Source organism: Gobio gobio (assembly GCF_949357685.1).
Source record: "Gobio gobio genome assembly, chromosome: 7".
NCBI classification, from domain to species: domain Eukaryota; kingdom Metazoa; phylum Chordata; class Actinopteri; order Cypriniformes; family Gobionidae; genus Gobio; species Gobio gobio.
The window spans coordinates 15,844,441-15,867,451 of record NC_137103.1 but is presented as its reverse complement, the minus strand read 5'-3'; the positions used below and the strand labels follow the sequence as shown (position 1 = coordinate 15,867,451).

General features: G+C 36.4%; 1 protein-coding gene across 4 annotated transcripts in view; it reads right to left on the bottom strand.

Annotated features, from left to right (window-relative positions):
• Window positions 1-23,011, bottom strand: part of fmnl2a (formin-like 2a) — a 141,211-nt gene that overhangs the window by 21,456 nt on the left and 96,744 nt on the right. For all 4 annotated transcript variants that reach the window (XM_079821919.1, XM_079821917.1, XM_079821918.1 and 1 more), the window contains exons 7-15: window positions 17,441-17,549; window positions 16,843-16,919; window positions 13,099-13,192; window positions 12,555-12,629; window positions 10,598-10,708; window positions 10,341-10,490; window positions 8,759-8,860; window positions 7,341-7,674; window positions 4,741-4,917 (exon numbers count right to left, since the gene is read on the bottom strand). In XM_079821919.1, coding sequence (XP_079678045.1) covers window positions 4,741-4,917; window positions 7,341-7,674; window positions 8,759-8,860; window positions 10,341-10,490; window positions 10,598-10,708; window positions 12,555-12,629; window positions 13,099-13,192; window positions 16,843-16,919; window positions 17,441-17,549 — 1,229 coding nt within the window. The remainder of the gene's footprint in view (window positions 1-4,740; window positions 4,918-7,340; window positions 7,675-8,758; window positions 8,861-10,340; window positions 10,491-10,597; window positions 10,709-12,554; window positions 12,630-13,098; window positions 13,193-16,842; window positions 16,920-17,440; window positions 17,550-23,011) is intronic.

Genomic DNA, 23,011 nt, shown 5'->3' with positions numbered 1-23,011 from the left:
ATCCATATAAAATGCAGATTGTTATTATTGCAAAATAACAGAATCAATGATGTAAACTTCATCAAGCATGGGACAATTTCAAATTCTGCTGCAAAGCAGCTCTACAGAAGACAATAGTGCCATTATTCAGCTGAAGTCAGTTCAGTTTGATTCAGTACAGTGTCGATGTTACAAAATTCCTCAAAGGACCCTTTTCACATTTCCGGGTTTCTCAGAAGCGGAAGTGGCCAGATTTATTAAACAGGGCAAATTAGTGTGAGAGGTCAATTCCACGTAAGCACTGAGCAGAACACAGAAGCTGCCGGATAATTTCCATTATGACCAACACAATCTACCAAGAGCAAATTAGCGTCTGGTTTAAAACCAGCTTTTTTTGGGCTGTAAATAATGGTGCAAACACCAGGTAATTGACGAGTGCAAACCTTAGTAAATCACCTAGTGTGAATCATTTTAATACTCTCCCATAAATTTAGCTTCTGAAAGGGAAACTCCTACAAATGCATATGCAACAAGGTCAGCCGCAAAAATAACCCTGTCTACAGTGCTAATTTAGTAAATCCTGACAGTCTTTTTTTTTTACGCAAAAAAAGGGTTTGCGCAAACTGTTGGTAAATCTGGCCCATAGTTGGGTAAACTTCTATAGCAGTGAATGAGAGACTACATATATTTTGTGTTCCCATTTGCTCAAATACCAAAAGAAAAACAACAACAGCTATTAAAGGCCTTCTGAAGTGAATCGATGGGTTTTTGAAAGAAAAATGTCCATATTTAACACATTATAAAGTAAAATGTCTAGCTTCCGGGGACCACCTTCCGTATTCAACAACGTGTTAAATATGGATACCTTTCTTACATAAAAACTTTGATTCGCTTCAGAAGGTCTTTATTAACCCCCCGGAGCCGTGTGGAGTACTTTTATAACGGATGGATGCACTTTTTTGGGCTTCAAATTTTGGGCTGCCATTATAATGCTTGGATTAGCCAGGATCTTTTTTAATATAACTGATTTTATTCGTCTGAAAGAAGAATGTCATATACACTTAGGATGGCTTGAGGGTGAGTCAATTATGGGATAATTTTCCTTTTTGGGTGAACTATCCCTTTAATAAATTCATGGATTTGGATCTAGGATCTATGATTGATACTTGAAATGTGACTGTACAATGCATCTCTGAGCAATAACTGTCCTGTGTGTTTAGGAAATGAGACATATTGACAGATGCTCAGGGCTGTTTTGGGATTTACTATATGAGGATGTGACTCAAATGGCGTCTTAGCATGAGAATGAGTCAAGGGTTTCCTTCATTCATACAGGTTCATACTTCATAAAAACTTCAAAATGACCCAGTTAATGACTAATCTGACTCAGACACAGCAAACGCAGATTACAACAGGCTGAATTAAAATCTGACCAAAGGTGACAAAGAGAGTGTGAATGTGTCCAGTCCAGGTGAGGGTTATGGATAATATGATGGGGTGATATTAGGTCGTGCAGAAAATGAAAAGAGATAGTCACAGCATGTGTAAAACATTCCTGAATTTACGCAACTATCGCCTTATCTGACGATCAGTCGCCTGTAACGGCATGGCACACTGTTTCAACATGCAAACACAACACAATCCAACACATACTCACACAGCGGACATGGTATTTTTAGTCTTACCGCCGTATGATGTACATTCATTTAATTCTGATATAAAGGAACAATAAAATGTTGAATACAGTAATTTGACAGATTGAATCACATTTAAATGTTTGTAGTAGGCCAATATATCTACACAGGATGTGTTATTAATCAAGTAACTAACTATAAATGACAATTTAACTAACTAGCTAGCTTAGCAAGATTCTTTTCAGACTGTTGTGCTGCCATAACAGTTAACTTAATTGGAAAATAATGTAGATTCTAGAATGCATCTATATAAAAATAAAAATAAATAAAAGGTTAAAAAAAAGAAAGAAAGAAGCTATATTCGTTACAATGACAAGTTCCGTTAGTAACCAGAAAGTGAACAGTACATTTTTTTTAAAAGAGTTATAGGCCACATGTCTTTGACCCAATCAATATGACTAAAATAATAATAATTATTATTATTATTGTGATTATTCAATAAAAGTTAATGCTGGGCAATCGATTAATTGGATTTTATCGTGATTAATCGCATCCAAAATAAAAGTTTGTGTTTACATAATAGCCTATATGTGTGTGTACTGTGTATAATTATTATGTATATATAAATACACACACATGCAAGTAGAAAAATATGTTATATTTATATGTAAAATATTGATATTTATATACAAGATAAATTATATAAATATATATACAGTATATAGATGCACATATTTCTTAAATATATACATGCATATGTGTGTATTTATATATACACATTTTAATTATACAGTACACACACATATATTATGTAAAAATGAACTTTTATTTTGGATGCGATTAATCACGATTAAGCGATTGCTCAGAATTAATACAAATATTTAAAAAGAACAAAAATGAAAAATACCATTGTACTGTGAAAAAATAATATTTAATATAAACAATATTAATAAATGTATAGTACTACTATAAATTGATTATAAAAATCTAATACAAATAATTATTCATTTAAAAAAAACATTAAACCATCAACTTTTATTTTGGCGGAAAATCACCGGGAGCCATAAAGCTTTTTCTTTGTTGGCAACAGGTTAATAATCACTTCTCGTTACAGATCTGGTGGTCAAATTTGTCAGCGCCGCACATTGCGTTTTCAAATGCGACCAAAACTTACAGCACATTCAGAGATTGAGTTCATGTGGAGCAGCATTTACTGCGAACCGAGCTGCTTTAAGACAATGAAAACACGGGATCATGAGCTTCGCACATGTAGATGACCTATTGCGCGCTTCACTCTGAAACATGCAGCGCATATATCTATTTAAGCAAATAAATATGTGAAATCGCAGCCTTTGTGATGCAATAATTGCACTCATATCCCGTATATAGGGATATATCGTGCAGCCCCAAAGAGTAGCGACAAGAAGAACTGTGTTGGCAATGCCGAGAATGCAATATGTATTTGTGTTGCGTAATGAGTTGTGTTCTAGATGAAATTGCGCTTCGTCAGCTAGAAACGATATGTGTTTACTTGAGTTCTACAATTCTTAATGGCAAATAGATCTGTAGATCAGGAGTTGATGTGAATTGTACTTTTGTTTTCCATGAGGTTGCGGCTCATGGCTTGAGTTCTGGAAACAGGGATTTTGTCCGTTGTGGAGTGTTGAAATAAGAGCTTGCATCTCATGGAACATGTGGTCTCATAGGCTGGCATTATTTGCTGAACTCTGTAAGCAAGGTCTAAAGAATGTTCCTCTCTGGTTTTTAAACGGTAAGGAAAAGTTATGCAAAACAGTGTCCAATTTCATGCCCAGTTTCAAGAGGAACAACCAGCAAAGCGGCTTCAGAATCGTCAGATCAAGATTACAGAGAAACTGAGTGTGTTGTCTTAAAGACTAAAATACCATGACCACACACACACACACAAGACTAAGCACACACGACACGACACAGCAAACCTACAGTACAGTTTGATGGGTCCCTCTATGGCGGCACAACAGGTAGAGCGGAAATAAGCAGAGAGAAAGAGGTGGTTAAGAGCAGACAAAACACAACCTCCGATTCCAAAGATCTGCCATTTTCCTCTAGAGCGCATTTCCACAGAAGTTCCAAAATAACTGCGTTGTTTTATAAGGAATTATAAAGATCAAGAGAGAGGTTACACCATCAAACCGTGGATAAAAGCAAACCTGGGAGACTTTTTTGTAATAAAATAACACAAGGGAAGACTGAACAAAGAAAGCTAATAAACCATTAATCCATTGTCAATAAGGATTTACTAAAATAATCATAATAAAGCTATAGTTTTCACTAAAATATGGTGAGTTTCGTGACGCTGAAGACTGGAGTAATGATGCTGAAAATTCAGCCATCACAGGAACAAATCACATTTTAAAACATATTCAAATATAAGAGTTATTTTTTCATTTATAGATATTTATATATATATTTATAGATTTTAAGAGTTATTTCAAATTAAAATGATATTACTGCTTTTTTTTCAATCAAATAAATGTAGCATTTTAAAATTTTCCCAACCCTAAACCTTGGAATGGTAGAGTAAATCCTATAAGTCTTGAGAATTATCATAGTTTTAAACATCAAGGAATCATAGGAATTATCCAAAAGTCTTATATGACCATATTTCAACTGTTGCGTACTTACATGATTGAATTCTTACTCAAATTCTCAATAAATTACATGCTGAAAAACACTACCATTATATGTCAACTAAAGTCAATGTACTAAAATTGAAACATACTGTTCTGTAAAATCATAGAGCTGATATTATGACTCAAGACTTCAGCAGAATAGAAGTGATTCGTGTTCAGACATTAAACCTGTACAGGAAACTAAATAAACAGCTTGAGCTGTGATGATTGTTATCATTCATCTCAGAGAGGAGACAGTGTGACAGTGACTCCAGAGACCCGCAGCCATTCTGAACTGATGCATGAACTTTAAACACAAACCTCTTAAGAGGTTTGGAGTGTATCTGGGTCTAAATCGCTGGGGGGTTTTTTGTTCACGTGACTTCTCTGCTATACTGTATCATACTTTGAGCGTGTGAAACTGGCTGTACATGATTGTTATGGTTTTGTCTTTAGTGTTAAGCAGGTTCCGTTACCTGCAAGTCCTGAGTTCATGATGACGGTGGGCGATCCACATCCTGGAAGCGGAGGAGCCATGGGGGGCGGTGGAGGAGGCATAGGGGCAGATATATCCACAGCAGGGCCTGGAAGAGGAGGAGGAGGAGGTGGAGGTGGGGGAGCTGGTGCTGGAGCAGCAGATGGACCGTTCGATACTTGAAAAAATAAGAGGAAGAAGGAAAAATTATGTTCCATTTTACGGTCACACTTTTTTCACATTTCTCACAATTAACTAACTATTAACTATGAATTTTGCCTCAATAAATTATTAATTACTGTTTAGTAATACACTGTAAAATCCAACAGTGAACACTTTTTAGTTAACTTTTCTTAATGTCTTAACTTAATTGTAAAAATATAGTAATCTGTACTATTCACATACTATTCCTTGTTTACTCGGAAAACCCAAGTTAAGATTAGTTGATTGGTTTGAGTGCCATTTTGTTAAGCAAAAAGCATCACCATTATGGTGATCAGTGTTCCCTTTGGTTGGGCACTTGGAACATTCATATTATTTGGTTTCAAAGGAAGATAAGTAATAAATAGGTTGCTTTCAAAAGTTGACTTTAGTTAACGATTTAGTCAGAAATTAGGTCACCTTTTAAAATTAACTTGTGCAATATTTCCCTTTATGTCGTATAATGATCGTTTACAATTTTATTGCTAATGCTTATGCCATAAACACATGTGAAGCTTTTAATTTGGTTGACATAATCCCTCTATATTTGTAACAATATCTTCTAGTTGATCATGCTTGAGTCACACACAGACTTCAACATTCAGCAAGCAAAACACAACAATGGTAACAACAATGGTAGCTATACTAAGTCCAAAGTAAAAGATCAAGTATTCTCCACAGTACTTTTTTAGTTGCTAGAACTCTTGTGTAAGTGAACTATACTACCTAAGCATTTGTTAGCTAAACATACTATTCCTATTTCACTTGGTTTTTTTAAGGCAATTTTTTTAAGTAAGTCTAACTAATTCGATTTTACAGTGTAGCTAGTAAGTTAGTTGTTAAGTTTAGGTATTGGGCAGGATTAAGGGTTGTAGAATATGGTCATGCAGAATAAGATATTTCTGTGAAAAGGCTGAAACATTTCCTGCTGAAAAATCCAGCATAAACCAGCATGAATTACTGCTGGTCCAGGCCATGGGCGTCGGAAGCAAATGTGGGTGGGTCCTCCCCCAGAACATTTTACTGGAGTGGATGACATTTACATTAAGTGCAAATAACCCGCCTTGATTACTAAACATCTGGCCAGACAAAATTATGGAAGACACCAAATCATATACAGCGGCATTAGTGTAGGGGTCAAGCACATGGCAGAAAGTTTTGACACAAATCGACCTCAGGTACTCCTTTTTCCAATCACATATCGGATCGGAAAGGCGTTAATTTTCATTGAAAACGAAGAACATATTCGAAAAGTGGAAATAAAGCATCTAACGTGTGTTCATCAGTTTGGTGTAGGTGAACCGACATGCGCTGAATTAGAGACGGTAAAAGTTAGTGGGTCCAATATCATTGGTCTTAAAAAGTGGGTAGGTCTTCCATTTTTTCAGGGTAAATCAAGAAAAAAGTATACACTGTATTAATGAAACAAAACAACATAATTGTACTAGACATGTGTGGAATTAATGTGAGAAACAATAAGTACTCAGAACCCCAAGTGGATTTACACAAACTGAGAACGTCAAAAAGCGTTAGGTTGTGCCTGCTCTCCCCTACTCTCTTTCTCCCGCTCTCTCTGCTCTCCCACTTAAAAACACACACATAGAACGAACACACACCCTTGCAGAGAAACATGTTGTCAGCACTCTGACAATTTTATCAGTAAAATAGTTGAACAACTACATCACAAAAAGCTACATCGTGACATTTCTCACTAGCGAGGTAATATAGGCGCTGTTCTTACAGTTTCGTATTAGGAGACGCTGCTGCCAAACAAAGTTGAAAGCGCTCTCTCTCTCTCTAATAACTCACTGCATTAATAACTGCATTAGTCTGCTATCAGTGAATACTAAACAACTAAAATGTTTTGGAATTAGCAACGAAGGCTTGGGTTTAAATGCGTAGAAATTAGTCCTGCACACAAGAGCGTTTTAAGGACAAAACCTGACAAATGTCTTGAAATAAATCATCTGAACAATGTTTTGAGGTGTGGTAACCGTAGTAAGCGGAATAATTGACCTATACTCATCCCTTAGTTTCCATGGTTAATCATTTTTTGATTAATGCACCTGTTCCTTGGTTTGTGTTGGTATATACTGAGCATGTTTTCTGTTATTCTTTGTTGCATCATTGTTGCATTTAGCTGGTTGTTCTGTTTGTGTGTTTTGGGTATTTGAGAATGCTTTGTTATTTTTAATTTTGTGAATAGGGACTGCTGCAGTTAGATCCTGCTCTTTTATTTTTGCTACAACCATGGCGTGACACCGACCCTGCTGGCTGCAAATATCAAATATAGAGCTCCGAACATTGATACAAATGGTAGTTCAGAAGTGGATCTGCTTTCCAAAAAGCATACATTTTCAAACATATGTCCATTATTTAGAATTGAGGGTGGTCACTCACCTGTCTCTGGCATAGGAGGAGGGGGAGGGGGTAGCGGAGGTTCAGGCATGGGCATACCATGTGCCGCCCCATTAGCCACACCTCTGTGACCGACCACACCCTCACCGGACAGCCCAACTACACCCTCTGACCCTGGTAGATGCCCGTTCCCCTGTGGAGGGGACGCCAGGATGGCTATGTCACCATCCCTTTTCTTCTGGATCTTGATGGTTCCCTGTTTTTCCAGCTCATGGATCTTCTTCTCCAGGTTGGACTGCCTCTGAATGGCCTCATCCTTCTCCTTCACCATCCGCCGTAGGGTGTGCACCTGACAGCTGGCATCTTTATACACCTCCTACGACCACAAAGCAGGAATCAAAGTTAACACAAACACAATGTAGAAAGCGTCTTTATGCTTTAAAGCAGGGTTTGCCAAACAGGGAAACAAGCTATTTAAGTATTCAAATGTACAATTAATAAATTGGACTGCACAATAAATTCAAATAAAATTAAAATATAATATAAAGCTATAAAATATAGCTTAGTGCGATTATCAAATAAAAGGCTGCGATTTAATAATGCATAAAGTTTGTTGCGCTGCGTGTTTCTGAGTAAAGTGATCTGTGATTTTTTTTATTACAATATCACTTTTTTTATTTTATTGTGCAATTGTAATAGCATTTCTGTCATCAATTTTGTATAATTAGAGTTAAAAATATATATAATAACAGTTCAAATCACAATATATGACCAAATAATTGGAATTACATTTTTTTGGCAGTTTTAAATTAAAATAAAAATAATAATAAAAATAAAAGTAAAATAAAAAAGATTTTTTTTTCTGTTTTCTTACATATCATGTGACCATTAACCAACATCAAAGAAACTGTGAACGTGAATGTGTCGTTGATTTTTATAAATATTAACAACATTTCAGGTGTACTTGAAGTAAACATGTTATGTCTAAGGGGTTCAAATTATTAAAAAAAAAAAAAGGTTTAAAGCATATGCTATTTAATTTTTTCCTTGACACTAAAATAACAAAAACTTTTAAGGGTTTAATGGGATTTAAGGGTTTTCAAGTCAACATGATTTTCTTTTCTTTTTTTTAATGGATGGATGGTTAAAAATGGGTATTTCACTAGAATAAAACCTACATATGAATTTGCACAGATATGAAAGATAATGCTTTGGTTTCACTTTATTTCAAAGGGTTAGTCATTACCCAGTTATTGCACTATAATTATAGATAATATGTACATGTATATGCAGAAAAGGACTATAAAATAAAGTATAAAAAACTACTACCAATGCTTCTTTTTCAAATCTAATGGCATTTACTATTATTGTCTTAACCTTTATTACATTAACTAGATTATTGTTGCGCAAATTGCAACTCAGAACCTCAAGAGGAAGTGAAGTAAGGATTCATCTTTTACCCGAATAGACTCCAGCTCTTTGTTTCTTTGCATGAGTTGTTTCTCCAGCTCAACGATTTTCGCCATTGCCTCATTCTCTGTGTCCTGTAACTTTTCTGTCAGCTAAAAACAAGAATCAACAAGAAATAAGACTCCAGAACATAGAGTTATTAAGACATCTGAAGACACAATCACAAATAAGCCATGACAGAAAGCCTACAAGAGATCTGAGCATTTGAGCTTTCCAAACTGCTGAGACATGAACACTGTGCTTCAAACAGAACACAAAAAAACACTTCATGAGGCAGAGTTGCATAAATATTTAACTTCAGATTCACATTAATTAGAACTTCATGAATGCTTGACAACTCTTAAGATGCACTTATGCAGTACACTATAAAATCAATGCCACACTAATGAGGAAATTACCTCAGGTCAGGAAGTCATCCTTTGGCAGAGACGGGCCAACTTTCACAAAAGGTCAAAGTCAGCTACATGTATCTATCATGTTTCATTATCATTAAAGACTTTCCGTTGAACTCTAATACTGCTTATAGCCCCCAAAAGTAATATGATACAAAGTATTAGTGTTATAAATGTACATAATTTTTAAAAAAAAACTTTACGATATTGATGACAGTTAAAACGCGGGTCTATTATAAACAATAAAACAAGTTCTGTTTTCCCATTAATTTTTTGTAAAAATTGTATGGGGTCGCTAACGACCCGATGTGTGTAACAGTGTTTTTTTCTGTACAACAATGATTTAATCTTTGATGACTGAATAAGTGCAATTCACCTTTATTCCACAAGGTGGCAATGTGCTATACACAATGATGAAGTGACGTTTCACTCATAGTTATCGCAGGCAGAAAACAAAAGAATAGGAAGTATCATCAGCAAAACTTGAAATGGCTCAGCGATTTACTGCAGAGCAAGTACTGAACGCTGTCAAATATCAGTGTCACTGTCACTTGATGGTGGATCTGGTGAGGAATCTGTCAGCGATCAAAATATTGATTTTGAAGATGTTGAAAATGATAGTTTTGAGAATATGTTGGAGATGGTGAATATAAGCCAGATGCTGAATGTACTGGAAAATGAGCTCTGAAGAGGACATAAAACGTATAAAACATATTCTCAAACTGAATCCTTCCAAGCTCCAAAAGCTAGCAAAATATGCTTTATTTTATTCTTCTGTAATTGTTACTCTAATATCGGGAGAGTTTTATATTATCGCAATGGGTAGTGATACATCCGTGTTAGATATGGATCCGGGTCGCTAAAGACCCGAATATGTAATAATGATTGGCGAAACATTCATGCATTTAAGGGTTAAACTGCTAGTTCATTGTATCAGAGATCTGGTTATCCACATATAACGCTTGCTGTTATTCATAATGACATAGTGCAAATTCCATTACATTAACTGAGGGTAGTGAGCAAATATTGGCAATAAATGAACAACAAGACAAAGGTCATATTGTTCTCTGGTGCTGCAGAGTAAAACTGAAAGCTTTAAATGGCAAGCACTTAAATTATTGTTTTTCAGGATTCTATTAGACATTGGTGAAGAGTGTTGTAATGTAAAAACATTACTAACATGAGACATGTTCTCCTCTAGTTCCTCCACTCTCTCCAGCGCTGCGTTCTTGGTCTCTGCATCCTCCAACAGAGCTCCAACATCAAACACGTTATCCAGGTACGCTTGAATCTGCACATGCAGTTTATCGCTCTCGGTGTGCTTCAGTTTCTACTCAAAGAGACAGACAGAGAGAGAGTGAGTGAGTGAGTGAGCTCCACATTTAGACTGATACTGTACATTTGCTTCAAAAGAAGCATTTCAACATGTTTACTTACGTCCAGATATTCGTCCAAGCCCAGCTTTGTGAAGTCGTACTGTAAGTGCACTCTAAAATTCATGTCTTCCACAGAATGAACCACAATGTTAATGAACTGCATACAGGCAACCTGCAAGAAAATATACACCATACAAATCTGATCAAGAAAACTGGGTTTTAACTCTGAAACACAAATGCAAAATATCTTTATTATTACTGCAATATTTTGTAAAGCTATACATGTTGTTATATTAAAAGTAGTATATTAAATATAAGTAAAACTAAATCAAATTTGCATACAAAAGAAAAAAGTTCTACATATAGTTAACCCTCCTGTTACCCTCAAATCTGGTAACATTTTTTACCACTGGGGTCAATTTGACCACAGCAATTTAAATCACCAGAATATGATTTTTTTTTTTTTTTTTTTTTTTTAACAACGGTTTATGTCTCAGGTCATTTATGGCTGACATTATATCTGGTGGGCCCTGGGACCATTTTGATGACATTAGCAGCACTATGTCTACCCTGTCATTCAAGTGGGGAGCAGGACGATAATAACGTGAACTACTAGTGTTTCTTGCAATACTGCAGGTATGGTTAGGTTAGGTTAAAGCCCTAAAACAGAGGGAAGTTGTTTGAATATTATATTGAATATATAAAATTATAGCATGTTATAGTGACCTCAATAAAACAATCAAAACAAATGTGTGTAACATTCTGATATTTCTTAAGTTTTATACAGCTAAAAGAGCCTGGGGTCAAATTGACCCTAAAGAACACAGATGCTAAAAAATGTGTACAGGACATTGGAAAAATATCATCATGTTAATTTGATGTTTACAGAGTTGTCCCCATTAAATTAGGAAAAGTCATTCAATCTGTAGCAAAAAAAAAAAAAAAAAGTCAATCATGTATTTACAAATGTTAAGCTTTGAATGGTTTCAATTTGACCATAAAGATAATATGAGGGTTAACCTTCACATGTTCGTTTAATCAGTATGTTGGCTTATTACACAACTCAAAACCAAATATCTATAGGAAAAATATATATTCAACTTTTTTTGTTTGATTAACATTAATAAAACAGACAGTCTATATATAAAGACCTACTGTAATGCACGGATCTAATATAATGCTACACATCAGGTGTTTTTCCCCAACAAACATTAATTTAAGACATAACAGATAATGTTTGTGTGAATACTTGCCATGACAGATATTTTGAAGTACTGTAATTCTGTGTATACTTTTATACTTTTCTGTGTGTACTTTTAGATGTTTAATTGCTCTTTGGAGCGCGAGGGCTTAATGAACTCATTTTTGTGAAAACCTCAAAATCTACATTTTACAATTGAGCCACATAAGGCATGAAGATATTAAAATATTATTAACATTAACATGAATGGTTTTCTGTAAAGCTGCTTTGAAACTATGTGTGTAGCGAAAGGTGCTATACAAATAAAATTGACTTGATTACACAGTTCTCTGAAATACTTTAATTCAGACTTGTCAATCACTGAATTTAAATGTTTTTATATAATGAGGGCAGAACAACAGAACATTGTTCCTACATAGCTGTGTTTCATGTCTCTCATATCACTCCACACTCTTTAATGACAAACTATACTCATTTCAACTTGTATCATACAATACATAATGTGCATTTATTTGGTAAGTAGCTGTGTAATATGTGGGAAAATGTCCAGTCAGGCATACTTACATGAACATTAGCACTTACAAGATTGTGTTTTCAGCTACCTTTGTTTATTTAATATGTAGGCCTATTACACACCATAAGGCAGTGGTCTGCAACAGGCGGCCCGTGGGCCAAAAAGCTTAATGAAGCTCTTCTGCAATAATCCATTTGTTTTTTATTTATTTATTATTTCTCAATGTTATGTATTTTAGAGGATTAATAACCATGTTTGCAAATGAAAATGTGTATATTTGGATGTTGGTCTAACTACACATACCATGAAATCGATGTTATTATCTTCATTCTTGAAATGCTCCATGAGTTTCTCAAACCGCTGATCTTCTGCACACACCTGCAAAGCAATGAAGAAAGAACTTGTGCAGTAAAATAATGTCCAGAGAAACTGAAAAAGTGATTTTGATAACAGGAGAATAAGATCATTGATATTTCAAAAACACCTTGATCCAGTAGTTCAATTTATTTCACATATCGTCCCCTTAGGAAATAATATTAGCTTGATCACACCTCCCCAGAAACAAGATATATGAACAAATTCAGAAGGTGTGGAGATCCTCCCACAACTAATCAATACCAATGTGTTTAGCAGGTGTGTGTCTAAACCTATTTACTGTACAGGACTTCCAGCCTAAAACGCCACTACACTCCACTAGGTAGAATGATGTGTCTCATGTCTATTAAACTATGATTGGGGGACTTCTGATATACAGGTCACAGCTTTTAATCTGTAAACAGTGTTTCTACAATTCTATTATCTGAAGCAGAGTCATGTTTTTGTGTCTGAAGCATTAGTGTTTATGTACCTCTTTAAAGTGATCAAAGGCAGAGAGAATGATCTCATGACCTCCTCGAACCAGACACACGGCAGCCAGCAGCTCCAGCACCAGAGCTTTGGTCCTGCACCAGCAGAGAATAATAGCACACATATTAAAACATATTTATCATTACTGAACTGTATCTCTAAAGACTTGTCCAGACTGTCAGTCCAAATCATATTTTTGTGGATATCCAATTGGAATCTGATCATATTTAGCAAGTGTGAACAGCAAAAAAATATCACAAGAAATGCAGTTGTTACAAATCCGTTTCGAGCTACTTTCATATGTGGTTTGAAATCCTATTTGTTGTGTTGTTGCAAAGCGCAGGTCGAGCAGAAAGTTACACTGTAATGGACGACCATGTGGAATAAAGCCACGCATGAAGATGCAGGAGTCCAGCGCAGTGGCTACACATTTGTGTCTCATTTCGAAAGCTGCGTCCTCCGGAGGTCGCATTTGTCAGCTGCATACGTCACTTTATGCTTCACTAGGAATAACGGCCAATTTTATAATGGTTACTGTTCTGAAACAAGACATCCTTTATGACGTATGCAGCTCTGGAGGACACAGTCTTTGAAATGAGACACATGTCATGTTGTAAAGAAGACAATGTCTGTATTGCAAACCACTCCATTTTGCAGTTGTTGTTTTTGGCTTATGCCTACCAACGTAATTGCCATAGAAACCAGAGTGGCATGGACACATAAATTGGATCTGAACCGTTGCGATACCCAATGTGGACAGTCAATAATTTAGATCAGGATTATAATCGAAAACAAAAATAATCTGATTTGAACTGAAAGTGTGTATGTAGCCTTTAGAATTTAGCCTTTACACTACCATTCAAAAGTTTGGGGTCAGAAAGATTTTTTTTTTCTTTAAAAAAAACAATTGATACTTTTATTCATCAAGGACACATTAAATTGATCAAACATTGCAGTAAAGACATTTATAGTCAAGTCAAGTCAACTTTATTTATATAGCGCTTTTAACAACGCAGATTGTTTCAAAGCAGCTTTACAGTGTTAAACAGGAAAATAATGCAGCATAATTTTATTCAGCTGTATAGCCATTCTGAAGAAAACAGTGATGTCATCAGTTCATTTCAATTATCATACAGAGGCAGTGTGGGCTTTAGATCAGTAATTTAGTTTATATGGTTAATTTAGTTTAATAATTAGATTTATTTCGATATTTAGTTGAAAAATTTAGAAAAATGTAGTGAAATTTAGGGCCCTATTTTAACAACTTAAGCACATGATCTAAAGCGCACGGCGCAGGTGCATTTAGGGGTGTCCAAATCAACTTTTGCTAGTTTAACGATAGGAAAAATGGTCGGCGCACCCGGTGCATGGTCTAAAAGGGTTGTCCCTATTCTCTTAATGAGTCACGGGTGTGTTTTGGGTGTAACATGTAATAAACCAATCAGAAGGTGCGTTCCATTTGACCGTAAGTGGGTCGCGAAGTGGACTTCACAGGGTATTCCGCCATCTTAAGTGAGAATCCATTCCGAAGTGAGCGAACATGTTTAGTTCGAAGGGCACTGCGAATGGCATAGGGAAGAAGGGAACATCGATACATCACTTCACAGGAAGTGGAGTGAAAATCCCCCAACAGTCATTGGCCGTCACATCACCTATCTGAACTAATGATGGAGCAGAGCCGTTGGAAGAGTTTTTAAATGGCTCTTGCAATGGAGGAGTTTACGTATGCATTTGAATATTCATAGTTATTATTATACAAACTAGGGCAACATGGTTATGGCAATATAACTGTCTATATTTTACTTTATTTACCTGAAGAATGTTTACTATAGCCGCGTTTCCACTGCAGGAATTTTTCCCAGGAACTAGGGACTTTGGGGTTACTCTACTTTCGGGGGTGGGACATAGGCGCTGAACATGCTGATTGGTTGAGCTCACGCAGCATTTTATTTCAACCTAAAAGTCAGTTGTGGTGCATGTAGTAAGAGTTGTTTGCTATTCGAATCAACAATGGAGTTTAAAAAATGCAACCAATGGACCTACGACGAGGTTCAGGCTTTATTAAGCTTATATGCGGAGGATGAAATCCAGTGGGCTCTGGAAAGTCGCGTGCGGTCCTTTGCAGTACTCTAGACCACGATGGAAACGCAGACAGCAGCAGGTCTGGGGGGACAAGAGTTCCTGGGAAGAAAGTTCCTGGGACAAATTGTTCCGGGTATGGAAACGGGGCTTATGTTGCACATGGGAAAGAAAGCGCACGAGATGAGACCGCTACTTTTAAGACCATTGATTAAGAACACATTAATACAGTTAACCAAATCAAAATGTATTTTCATATTGAGTTGTTCATATTCAAAATCATATTGATTTTCATATTCAACATCAAATCTGTTAATAGTCAATCAAATATACAAGTATATGCAAACTAATAAAACTAATAGACTAATACAATGTTTTGATTATACTATACTGTGTGTTTTGTAAAATAAATTACAATATTAATGTTATGTTATGTTAGCTATTTCATAATCTGTGCGACCCCATCATTGCCTTTATTTGATAACATTGCAGGGCATTCCAAATGAGTGATTAAGCAAAGTCCACTTCGAGTGAGTGGGGAGCAGTGAACACTGCTTAGGGACCCTGTCGAATGGAATGCACTTAGAGTCTCATCTCCCATTCCCTTTAAAAGCCAGTTGCGCTTGCATCATGGCGGATTCACTATTTACATGGCGGAATTTGCAAGAGGAAAGACTGAATGCTTTTCCAGAGAGGAATCCTTTGATTTTTGATATTTAAAAATGTTTGTGTGCTGCTGAGCGTCCCTGTGTGTGTAATAAGCAGAGTGTATAGGCACATATTACCAACGCGCTCTTTAAATAACACAAAAATACTGCGTTTTCAGTTGCCTCAAAATAGCAATGCACCAACAATGCACCTGAATACACCTCGTTTTGCTATTTGCTATTTAAACAACATGGCACTGAAAATGAGAACTGCGTCAGGCTGAAACTAGCAAAAAACACTTGCGTCGCGATTGGCGACGCGTGTATGATAGGGCCCATGATGTTACATAAGATTTTGATTTCAAATATGCTGTTCTTTTGAACTTTCTATTAATCAGAGAATCCTAAAACAAAATGTAACATGGTTTCCCAAAAAAATATTAAGCATTAAAACTGTATTCAACATTGAAAATAATCAGAAATATTTCTTGAGTATCAAATCGGCATATTAGATTGATTTCTGAATAATCATGTGACACTGAAGACTGGAGTAATGATGCTGAAAATTCAGCTTTGTCATCATAGGAATAAATTACATTTTAAAATATATCCAAATAGAAAGCAGATATTTTAAATTGTAATAATATTCCACAATATTACTGTTTTGTATTTTTGATCAAATAAATGCAGCCTTGTTGAGCATTAGAGACTTCTTTCAAAAACATTTAAAAAAATCTTTTGAACAGTAGTGTACATAACCAAAATTAATAGTCATTTCTCCAATTTATGTCATCTGCACTGACAGAGTAAAGACCCCCCCCCACACACACACACACACACACACACACACACACACACATACACAGATTAAGGCATCTGTTGTTATAGCTGCCAGCATTTATGACTCTGAAAGAGGAGTCACAACTCACATGAATTAAAGCGGTGAATTCTGGGAAAGTGCTCTTTCTTTCATGAACACACACACACGCACACACATTTACTCCATCTCAATGGGTTACCTGGGATTCTTATTGTTCAGACTTAGTGCAATTTCATTCACAGCATGAGGGTGAGACATGACCATGTTGAAGCCATACTGCGAGAGAGACAGAAAGAGGACTAATTAGTAAACATAGCAGGAACTTCAAGATTTATTATCTCAACATAAAACATGATAAAGACCAAACAGCTTTCATGAATCAACGTGTCTGTGTGTGTATGGATTATCTGTATGTGAGGCTCAAAATGTCTTCACTAACAAACCTGTTGATAGCTGGACCTCACTGTGTATGATCTTGTTTGTCTTTAAATCTAATGTCAACAGGTTTGTGTGAGTGTTATGAATATTGCAAATATAATTTACTTAGTATGAAAATCAGTCCCACCAGGATTTCATTACTTTTTTGTGTGTGTGATCAAAATGACTGATTTTGTGGAGATAATTTCCAGAATTTTAGGGAAATTTTGCCTTTTTTTTATTCCACGTTTATCACATTGTGCATTAAAAAGCTAATTAGGCTGGATCGCAGTGAGGAATCGCAAAAAAACTGGAGGGACTGGAACATCTTTGAGTCTATGAGAGGTCCTCACTAATATAGATTCAAAAGTGTGTTTTACCTGGTAGTTCATGATGGCTCGTAGGCACATGATGCACACATGAACATCGTCTTTCTTACATACTAATCTGGAATTCTTCAATGTCCTCCGGCTGGATAATGTATTAGACCTGAGCGAAAAACAACAAGTGAAGTTTAGTATCCAATTAAATCAATATTCATAATCATTTAGTCACTCTCATGTTGTTCCAAACCCATTTAACTCTCAATCTTCTGTGGAACACAGAAGGAGGTGTATATATAATATACTTATGTGTATGTGTGTGTGTGTGTGTGTGTGTGTGTGTGTGTGTGTGTGTGTGTGTGTGTGTGTGTGTGTGTGTGTGTGTGTGTGTGTGTGTGTGTGTGTGTGTGTGTGTGTGTGTGTGTGTGTGTGTGTGTGTGTGTGTGTGTTATTCCTCTGATTTTCTAATCTAGCATCATATCCTGATCTAGACCAGACCAAGTATTCTCATACTGAGACAGTCAACTTGCAGTTTGTGGGAGCATCTTTAAATGATAATAGTGGTGTGTTTAGGTCTGTCAGCAGCATCTGTGTGATTGAGGACTGCTGTGTGTGATGAGTGAGGAGTTGCATTGTCTTAGAGCAGTTAAAGCGCTCTGTGCACACATATCACCTCCACAACACAACAGCAGCGTCATTGACATGCATGCCAGCCTTCAGGCCCAAGCCAAAGGCTTTTATGTGTGAGAACAGAGACGCACAGCAACAGATGCACACAAAGAACACGCACACAAACAGGTATAAAAAATATACACTTTATATACATTAGTAAAATGTATACATTATACTAACAATTACTGATACTGTAGATAAGGACATTCAAACATACTCAGACAAAATCATGCAAACAGAGAATCTAAATAGGCACACAAATACACACACAAACAAACTAAGGGAGGTTTACACACACAAACTAACACAATGGGCACACAGTTCTTTTTCAGGACTGTCACAAGACGAGCTGGGCGTGATTTTCCGAAAACACACACACACACACACACACACACACACACACACACACACACACACACACACACACACACACACACACACACACACACACACACACACACACACTCAAACACATAATGCAATATGTCAGCAGCAGTGCCTGGGGCAATGGTTTATGCTCGATGCTAAGAACTCATCAGTAACACACACTGGAACATGAACACACAACCTGCACTAGCAGTATTCGATATGTTTAGTCTACGATAATGTCATAATTGTTGTTTTAATAATGTGAAAACGTATTGAATATGTCATTCAATTTGCAAAAAAAAACAAATAAAAAACATACCTTGATAGTCTATGCTTTTACAGCATGATGTAGCCTATTTGAATGCAGTTAGAATGTCCCCAAAATGATATCCGTTTTTGTGTTATATTTCTATATGACAGAGCTAAAGGGATTTCTATATGACAGAGCTAAAGAGGGGGTGGGGTCTAATGCTATTTCATGCATTCTTACTTATTTACACTGTTTAAGAGTGCTAAACATGCTAAACATGGCCACAATTTCAATGCCAAATACACTCCTTCAGGATTCGAATAAGTATGGCCCTTTATGAAGTCATAAAGTTCGGGTTACAGAAGCCGTCGGCAGCTCTGTCATTTTGTTTTTAGACCACAACATCAATAATGTCACTAAAGAAGTGTGTTTCTGGTTGTGAAGGAAAGATCACCTTCTTTATTTGGTTCAGCTTCCCAAATAACCCAGTGTTAAGGAAACAGTGGATGCAGTTTGTTTTTCTGGAGCAGCAATGGAGTTCTGCAAGTGTGTTTGTTTGTTCCCGGTTTCTGAGTCGAAACCGCAGGCGGTGAGTGAAACTGCATCAATTGTCTGTGTTTTGTTGTCAATCGGGAATATTATGAAAACAACACGAACGTATAGTGAATAGAAAGTTATACAGGGATAATGCCATGATGTAATGTGTGTTTGTCTGTGTGTGTGTGTGCTCGTGACTCTTTAGATCCACCCACAGCACACCACGAGCTTGGCTGTTTTCGGAAAGAATCGGTACAGCGTATCTGTCTTAAATATTTATTATATTATTGGAATAAATAAATAGGAATAAATTACATTTTAAAATATATCCAAATTGAAAGCAGATATTTTAAATTGTAATAATATTTCACAATATTACTGTTTTACTGTATTTTTGATCAAACAAATGCAAAATTATATATGATTTATATTATATGTAATATAAATATGATAAAACTAAAGACTCTTCGGACATATGAAGGATGCAATACTAGGTACTCAAGATTAACATGAGATTGGCAGAAACTGTGTGTGGTATGCCCCCTTCAAGGAATATCACATGAGCAAACATGCTCATTTTTGTGAATATCAGCATGATTGCAATAGATATTGATTTAACAGCAGTTCAATAAACAAGAAGTTAAACTATGGGCCTTAAGATAAAATGTAATTTCAGTCACTGCTGTGAACTAACCACTGCACAGAATTATGAAGAATTTGAAAAGCTTTGGGAGTCAGCTGTCCACGACAGGCCTAAACCAGTCAAGGTACGGACATAAGAACATGCTTAGAATCAAAATTGCGTAATTATTGTTATCAACATAATACCAGAAAAAAAATTGTTTGTCACTATTGCACAACCCCTAGTCTGCAATGATTCATAGGAGAACGCAGCCGAGTCACAGTTGTGATGTGGTCTGTGTTTCAACTTTGACTTGAGTGAGAGTGTGATGTGTTTACAAGGTGGCTGTCTCCTAAAATCTCAGTTCTCAGAGTCCAGCTACTTTCTTCTGAGCTCTTTCATCCAGAAAATCACAAGGACCTAGAAGCTCTTGCAGAGAGTACTGAAGAGCATGTGTGTGTAATGTCTTTGTCATATATCCGGATGTATGACTGTGCTCTAGAACAGAATATTCCTGACTCGTACCTGTCAGGTGATTTCACAAGCACACACGCTTAAACACGTTCTTTTTAAAATTGCAAAAGTTGATGCTCCAAGCTACTTATTTAGTTTTATTATAGGAGAACAGCACTTCTATTAAAAAAACTGATCAGGATAATGAAACTTAAAGGGTTAGTTGGTTCACCAAAATGTTTTAATTACCCAGTGATTTACTCACCCTCAAGCCATCCTGGGTGCATATGACATTCTTCTTTCAGCCAAACACAATCAAAGTAATCAAAAAATATCCTGGCTCTTCCCAGCTTTATAATGGGAGTGAGTAGAGTCGGAGTTCATAAGACACATCAATCCATCCATCATAAAAGTAATCCATATGGCTTGAGGGGTCTTAAGTCACTCTTCCTCTGGAACTAGACTTGCGTACAGCCATTACCGGAAGCCATGGATTGTAGTTTATAAAATTATATATATATATATATGGCCTCAGAAGGCTTTTATTAACCCCCTCGAGCCGTGTGGATTACTTTTATGATGCATGAATACACATTCTTGGGCTTCAAAAGATACCATTCATTCCCATTATAAAGCTTGGAAGAGCCAGGACAATTTTTTATATAACTCAAATTGTGTTTGGCTGAAAGAAGAAAGTCATATACACCTAGGATGGCTTGAGGGTGAGTAAATGATGGGATAATTTTCATTTTTGTGACATGCTGTTGATCACAACAGGGAATCAATTTGTCAGTAGTCTGTCAGTTTGTAAAAACAAAACAAAATTGTAACATACTGTTTACTGAACACATGCAGAACATATACTAAGAATGTTATTCTATGGGTCAAGATTTTTGGGGTGTAAGCTCTACACTGGGCTTAGTCCAGCCTTCCGATAAATATTTACACCTTTTGCACCTACTACACCCAGCGTAGATGATGTGCGTCCACGCTGAGACATTCTACTGCGGTGATAGTTGAGAGATGCCACTCATGATAGTTAAAAACTTAATAATAAAATAACTTATTTTCTAATTTCTCATGAGATCAAAACAAATGAAGCCACTATGCCATCTGATTTCAAGTAAGCGTTTATCCAAAGTCTCTCTGTACAGCATTGGTGCCACTGCGATTTACGCCACTAAACCAGAAAAGGCTAAATACCCGCCCACTTCGTGGGTCCTTCCGCCGATCCTGTTGATTACAACGCAAATGTCCTAATCATGTAAATGGCTATTTAACATCGTTAGCACGTAATGTCCCTTCTTATTAAAAGTGTGAGCAAACTACATACAGGACTACGGCAAATGTCAAAGTGTTCATTTTGAAATCTCAATACAGATTTATGTTTTTTTTAGGTATATGCATACAACTTAATTCATGTTGTAGCCTACATATTCACCTTGGTTATGTAATTATGTTATGTGTTAGATAATATCGTTTTTATTAGTTCAGTAAATTCATTTAAATGATTCACTGGCTAAATAGACTTTAAGACCATGCAATACTAATTCCAAGCATTTATGCTGTTCCTCCAAGCAAGATAATGCAAGGTATACAATTTCTGCTTATAATCACACATATGTTCATATTTAATATTTCCTACATATTTAGTAGGGCTGTGCAATTAATCGAATTTCGATTTCGATTTCGATTTTGCCTCCCAACGATCACCAAAATAGTACAATCGAGAAAAAACGATTATTTTGCCATGTTCAGTTTTGCAAGAACACTCTTATTTTGTCTTGCGTTCTGAATGAAACGCGCACGCGCTTATCCGCCCCTCCCGAAGCCACAAACTCTCTCAGGTCGCGAGTCTCGTGACTCGTGTGCATATCATCCGCTGGAATTTAAAAACTCTGTGCGAGTAAAGATGGCAGAAGGAGGGCAGTTACAGCAGCGTTTGGTGAGCAAAAAAGGCAAAACCAACTCCGTTGTCTGGGAACAGTTTGGCTTCGAGGAATCAGACGACGAGCAGAAACATGCTACGTGCAAGATTTGCTACATGGTAGTGGCTGCAACGCAAGGAAACACCACAAATTTGTTTAACCACTTGAAAATTAAACAGAGTGACCTATGACAATCTAATAAAGAAACAAAAACTGACGAGAGCAGGGGTGCCGTGTAAACGTCCTTTTTTCCCCTCATATTTTTCAAATAATTCTCTCTTTGTAAACTTTGTTCAATGCATGCGAGTGCTGCCATATTTTCGAATATGACCAGTCATTTTCACCGTCATCACCCGGGTTTAGTGCCAGAAGACGCGAATGAGAAGCCGCGCGCGCTGTGAGAAAATGTGTCTCTGCACTCATCCGAGAGCGCGCACACGTCTCTCAGCGCGCAAATATTGAGTTCACTTTCAAGTCTTGCTCTTGAACGGACAAACTCACACAAAACGTATGTCAACATGTCCATCTTGATGAGTATCCTAGCAGACATAGTCTGTATATGCCTTAAGTGAACTTTATACAGTCGATAAAGACGACGCATATCCGATCATTAGGTCTTAAAGAGGCAGTAGCCTTTACTGCTGTCTGTTTAATGTCAAACAACAAAAGATAAGGACATCACTCACCGCTCTTGATTGAATAGCTTTTGTAAGTTTAATAGGATTAATCTTTAATATATGCACTCAAATATGCAATGTTATTTTACATTTGATATATTTCTGTACCTGAAAACTAAT